Below are 6,786 nucleotides of genomic sequence, written 5' to 3'. Positions count from 1 at the left end.
ATTACAAAATGCATCAAATAAAACATAGACTAAACACTGGGGGGAGGGGCGGGGAGGTAGGGAGGGAAAGACACTGCTCTTAAGATATGTGAGCTGAGGGCAGTAAATTCATTCCAAATTAAAATTTCAAAATTGTGTGATCTGCATTCTTGTCCACCTACACACTACCCCAAACATCCTGCCATTAATTAGCTAAAACGGCCCAGTCAGTAAACAAGAGCAAGCATTCAGGGGGCTGGAAAGGAGCTGGAGTCAGCCAGTTGATAGTCACAACAAACCAACCCACTCCTGAGGATACAGAGAAGGTAAACTTGTATTTTATTTTGTCCAAAGAGGGGAACAGAAATCACCTTAATATAACATTGCCTTTCCTGTTGTTACAGTCACAGTCCCATCAGCAGGCCAGAAAAGCCATCCCATTCCTGCGGTAGGCACTCTGTCAAAGAAAAAGAAATCTGCAATGAATTATCACATCAAGTCAAACCAGGAAAGGAGGCAAAAAAGCAAGCAGAGCTTTCTTCCTGTTTTGTAGACTTGGCTGCCTACAGTCTACTAGGGTGCTCGGTCGGGACATTTCTGGTGGCTGGGATATAGCCACCACTCTATTAGAAAGTCAGTGTGGTTAACAAGTGGTTAGTGATTCTATTTTGGGGGAGTGGGAGATATGCAAAATAAGATATCCCATTTTGTTAATTGATTGGGTTTGCTTAGGTCAAAGACATGTTGTGTGGAATCTGTTTGTCCTTTATAAACATGTGTTCTCTATTGGATATGCTCAAGAATCACTTCTAATTAACTATCTTAATAGTCTATAAATTACTGACTCGTTAGAGCCTTCCCAGGCCTAATTTATAGTCTCCGTGAAAAGCTTGGAAACAGACATTAACAGACGCCTTTCCTTCCCGTGAAAATATGGTGATCTCTAAGGAGTTCTACACACTACTGACGTTACGGAAAACTCGAATCTTACATAATTTTCAATACATACGCATGTGCATATAGATGTAAGTCTGAATATTCATAGTGGAATAAAATATTCCATAAAAGAAAGTGGGAAAACAGATACTAATGGCAATCATATAATACATTACAGTAAATCAAGTAAAACTGCATGATTTTTTCTTTCTGCAAGATATATTCTAGAGCTCAGAACTGAAGAGCTGGACTACACAGAGGCTCTTGTGACTTGTTTTGAGTATCATAATGAAACCTAGAGTGAAGTAGAACTAAAATACAGGACTTAGGAAGAAAATTACCCTTTTCACCACATTTTGCATTATTTGAACTAGGACTAGTCATACTCAGAGGATTCATAACCCTCAATTAGATAGATTTTTTTCCTATAATTTGTTTTCAGAAAAACAGAAAAATGACAAAAGCTCATATCAAGGATTTTTTCCCCCTTAGGCTAATAAATTTGATGCTAGAATTTATATATTTCTGGTCTAATACATTTATTTTCAACAGCCATGTTATGGAAAATACAGAATAAGTCTTTATGAGCAATATAATGCTATGGAGGGGCTGAAGAGTTTAAATCTAAAAATGGTTAGATTACATGTATAATTACACCCAAGAAGAGAAAAGTGGAACCAAAAGAAAGACTTCTACCAATATGAGGTGAAACAAAATGGTTTTCGGCACAACTTTTATTAATCATAAAATTCAATTAATTTCAGAACCTTTCCTCCAAATATTCTGAGCTTACTCAGGATTTACTATGATTGTCAGACTTTGGGATGCGGGCTGAAATTTCATAGATTGGTTATATAGCTCGGCAGCTCACTCCAAATCAGCATGTCAAGGATGAGAGAACAGTGGCACATTCCACCTTTCATTCCTCAGAGCCCTCTCTAGGAGCTCACTCCTTACCATCAGACTTTTTTGTGCCACTGGACACTTGGATTGAGGCAAACATTCTAACAAGGACCAGAAAAATCCAGCTTTACCTCCTAAGAGTGTGTACTGGAAAACTGTTAAATGAGTTCCTCAGAGAGCCACAAATAACTTGCAGGAATGGATAGAGTGTCTTCCCACAACCACAGGCAGGGGAGCCTCAGGCCTTGAAACAGCCCCTACTACCACAGTTGCCTTAAAGAGGCTTATGCCAAAGTAATACTTTTCAGGTTCTTGACCTTGATGTTTGAAATTTTACAACCACAGTGACAACCTTTAACATAACATAATATTTAAAGCATGGGGATGGTTTACATGGAGATAAATGGACCTGGGAGTAAAGCTGGATTCCTCGTAAAGGTAAACGGTTGAAGTGAGTCTTGTTTGAAAAAGAAATTTTGGCTCAGGAGAAGACTGAGACTTGGCTGAGCACACCTGAGAAATTACCAAGTTTCATTTGTCCAGGGTGAAAAATATGAAATAGTTCTTCCTAGTATTGAAAAGGTTACTTTTCAAAGATTAATTCACTATCACAATCTATCACTATTGTTTGAGAATGACTAAAAAACTAGAGATATTTAGTAACGGAGACTTTGAGTAGCCAAGTTTGAGGAGAAAGCCAAGAGTTTAGAGCTGCCCCAGATTTCTGGAAGAAGTTCTTCATATTCCAGTTCTAAAATAGAGAAGGGACAAACAAACATGTATGATTAGTGATGAGCCATTTCGCCAAACCAATCCCCTAGGGTCCTCCGTCCTGAGTCATAGCTTTTTCCTTTTGATGTACAAAGGATGTATATTGTCTGTGGAGGGTGATTATGGGAACATCCCAAATTTGGCATTCTTTGCAGAGTAAGCAACTTTAAAGGAAGATGGATGAGGACAACTCATCTTTGTGTCAACTGTGAATTTCTGTTTGTGTTGTGAATGCTAAAACTAAATTTAAACACTGTTTGGTGTGAGGGCCTTCTAGAGGCCACATTCTCCTGAAACCCTTTGTTTCCTACTTACTCTCTACTCTTAGATCCTATGAATGATTCCCTGCTTCTAGATCTTTATAGATACTCCTACTTAGTAAAACGAAGGCCTTGATCGGAAACAGCTGGGACCACCTCCCTCCTATGAAAAAGTATAAATTAATCAACAACACAGCAGACTTCAACCTGACAAGCCAGCTTCTACATGCTATATACCAAATTAAACTTTATTTAATAAGGCTCTGTTCTCAACTACTAGTTGCTCCTATATGAATCTGCTGAAACCCTTACACATGCTAGCACCTCTAGTTACCAGGAAAGATAGTTTTTTTTAAAAAAAGACCAATTGTAGTTCATAGGCTTTTTATTTTTCTTAAATTGGGGAGCAAGCCAGCTCCCAATTTTTGACATTCATATATTCATTCAGCTCCATATTATGGCCCACTACCAGAATCTCAATTTAACTGGATGAACTGACATATATTCTGTCTACGGCACTAGGAACTGATGAGTAGAAATTAATTCATAAGTTTTCACCTTTGAAATATGATTTTTTTCTTATCTGCATATAGACAAGTTAGAGAAAAAATTAAAAACCTAAACTGGTTTATTTCTTCTTTTTTATGGGCCATCAGAATTTGTACATTTTATTATTTGTTTATTTTTTAAAAATGTTTTTCAAGATTTTTATTTATTCATGAGAAACACAGAAAGAGAGGCAGAGACACAGGCAGAGGGAGAAGCAGGCTCCTCGAAGGGAGCCTGATGTGGTACTTGATCCCTGGACCTCGGAATCATACCCTGAGCTGAAGGCAGATGCTCAACTGCTGAGCCACTCAGGCATCCCAGAGATTATACACTTTAAGGAATATAAATATAAATTAATATTAAAAGGCAAAAGGCTGGTATTTGTTTAAATCAAAGATAAATATGCTACAAAACATAACATGTAGCTCCTAGTCGAATATAACTGTATATCTGTTCTTTGTACCATTAACTTAATTCATAAGGCTTGAAGTATAGATAAAACTACCCCTTCCACCAGTTTGGATTTCTACCTTACTCTCCACTACTTAGCTTTCCTGATTTTTTTCCACTTTCTCAAACTTCAAACGAAATAAAAAAAATTTCACTGTAGGGTGACATCAGTCACCCTGACATCAGTAAGATGGCTGGCTAGGAGGTCCCAAAGCTTGTCTTTCTATAAAAACAATGAATAAACAACTATAAACATACAAAGCAGCTCTGGGAAAACTCTAGACTACAACAAAGAAGCAGCAAAAACCTTGCAGGGCTCAAATACTGAGCATAGCTGTACAGAAAAGTATAAGAAGCATTTTACTGACATCACTCCATCTCCCAGTTCAGAGAAGCTCAGTGCAAAGAGGAACCCCTTCGGAGAGATTATACCTGATGGGAAAAGGAGAGCTGGAGAACTCTAGTAATCCTCATCACTGCCATGGACAGTTGTAGGCTTTGCTACTGAGCACTCCCACAGTCTGTACCAACGCTTAACCCAGCTAAAGGAGCTGCCTCAAGTCCCACTGCTATGTCTCCTCAGCAGGAGCTGGAGCCACTGCTGTGGTGAGACCTGTCCCCCGGGGTCTCAGCTGATGCTGTGCCCCACTCTCTGATATTGAGCCATCATAGCACCTTGCCATCTGAAAATGGAAGAGCTGGTGCTTTGTGCCCTGCCTTCAGGGTTCTAAGTCATAGCTTTGATCAATCTTCACTGGGGCTGAGTTGCTGCTATTCTGTGGCTGATCCCTGGGGTCCTAGGCTGTGAATCTGACCTGTCATCACTACCTTGTGATGCTGCTGTTGCTACTCTCTGTCCCACACTCTGGGTCCAAAGTTATGGCACTCACTTGCCATTAGCAGGATGTCATGCTACAGCTGTGTCATACCCCTTGTGTCTGGAGTCACAGCTTTGGCCTGGCATCATGGAGGCCAAGCTGCTGCTGCTCTGTCAGGGCTTTGGCCCATCATCTGCAGGGTATGCTGTTGTTGTACCCCTTGTCCTGGGCCTAAGCCACTGCTGCATGCCCCCATCCTGGGGTCCAAATCACTATGGTGATCCTCAGAGAATCAGACCCTGGTTCCTTGGGAGACCTACACATGCATGCATATCAGACATTTGGACTGCTGTAATGACAAGTGGACCTGTGCCCCAGGACCCTGGCTTCACTGCTGTACTGGGTGCCAGTTCACCAGGCCTGGTACTAAGAGGCATTCCCCTCAGATAAAACTCCCTCCCATAGGAAGAAAGGAGAACAGAAAGACTCCAGTAGTCTTTTACCTAGAACCCCAACAGACCCTGCTACTTACAAAACCTCTGCAGTCACGGTCAAAAAGAACCCCACAGTCTTTGGCAATGTTGACCTCACCTGATGTAGGTGTGTTCTGTCTAGAATAAGAGTCACAGCACCCTACTCAGTCAGAACCCTCACAGTCACTTTCTGTTAAAATCTTTCCTCATCAAAGTCAGTCTGAAAGGTTGAAAGAGGTGATTCTTCTCTCAAATGAGCAAATATCAATGCAAAGCCACAAGAAATGTAAAACAAGGAAACATGATGCTGCCAAAGGTGCTTGATAATTTTCAAGTTATCTCCAAAGAAATGGAAATCTGTGAGTTACCTGAAAAAGATTTCAAAACAATTATTTTAAGGAAGTACAGTGAGATTCAAGAGAACACAGACAAACAACAAAATTAACTTAAAAAAATTGTGCTGAGTGAAGTAAGTCAATCGGAGAAGGACAAACATTATATATTCTCATTCATTTGGGGAATATAAATAATAGTGAAAGGGAATATAAGGGAAGGGAGAAGAAATGTGTGGGAAATATCAGAAAGGGAGACAGAACATAAAGACTCCTAACTCTGGGAAACGAACTAGGGGTGGTAGAAGGGGAAGGAGGGCAGGGGGTGGGGGTGAATGGGTGACGGGTACTGAGGGGGGCACTTGACGGGATGAGTATTAACACTGGGTGTTATTCTCTATGTTGGTAAATTGAACACCAATAAAAAATAAATTTATTATAAAAAATAATGCAACAATAATGAGAAGTTCAACGAAGAAAAGTCATAAAAACATTTTGGAGCTGAAGTATGCAATCAATGAAATGAAAAATGCAACAGAGAGCTTCAATAAGAGTCTCAGTCAAGCAGAAGAAAGATCTGTGAGCCGGAAGACAGATCTCTTGATACTATCCAGTGGGAGCAGGAGAAAGAAATAAAAATGAAAAAAGTAAAGAAAGCCTGTGTGAATTATGGGACACCATTAAATGAAACAATATTCATGTTATGGGAGTCCTAGAAAGAGGAGAGAGAGAGAGAAAGGGTCAGAAAACATAAAGAAATAATGACTGATAACTTTCAAAATCTGGAGAGAGATGGCCATCCAGATATATGAAACTCAAAGATCCCCAGAAAGATTTGATTTAAAGAGATCTTCACTGAGAAAATATAATCAAACTCTTGAATATAAAAAAATAAAGGGAATTTTGAGAGCAGCAAAAGTTTATAAAGAATCATCAGATATAAGGAGACCCTGAAAAGGCTATCAGCAGATCTCTCAGAAGAAATCCTTCAGATCAGGAGACAGTGGGATAATATACTCAAAGTGGTCAAAGAAATTAAAATGCTGTTCAAGAACACTTTACTCTGGAAAGTAGTTCCTGGGTAGTGATAAAGACTTTTCCAGACAAATAAAAGATAAGGGAATTTATCAGCACTAGACCTGCTTTTCAGGAAATGCTAAATGGAGTTCTTTAAGATGAAACAAAAGGATGCTAATTAGTAACATGAAAGCATCAAAGTATTAATTCACTGATATAGGTAGAGATATAGACAAATTCAAAATAATCTAATACTGCAATGGTGGTATACAAATCAGCAGACTCTAGTATATAAGTT

At 39.3% G+C, this 6,786-nt stretch overlaps 1 protein-coding gene across 6 annotated transcripts in view; it reads right to left on the bottom strand.

The window, feature by feature from the left end:
• Nucleotides 1–295: 295 nt before the first annotated feature.
• The window catches only part of SUPT3H (SPT3 homolog, SAGA and STAGA complex component), a 508,532-nt gene continuing 502,041 nt past the window's right edge, over nucleotides 296–6,786 (bottom strand). For all 6 annotated transcript variants that reach the window (XM_041750782.1, XM_041750768.1, XM_041750773.1 and 3 more), the window contains one exon: nucleotides 296–436. In XM_041750782.1, coding sequence (XP_041606716.1) covers nucleotides 395–436 — 42 coding nt within the window. In that variant the 3' untranslated portion in view covers nucleotides 296–394. The remainder of the gene's footprint in view (nucleotides 437–6,786) is intronic.

Source organism: Vulpes lagopus, chromosome 1, assembly GCF_018345385.1.
Source record: "Vulpes lagopus strain Blue_001 chromosome 1, ASM1834538v1, whole genome shotgun sequence".
Classification (NCBI taxonomy): domain Eukaryota; kingdom Metazoa; phylum Chordata; class Mammalia; order Carnivora; family Canidae; genus Vulpes; species Vulpes lagopus.
This window is presented reverse-complemented; position numbering and strand designations above follow the sequence as displayed.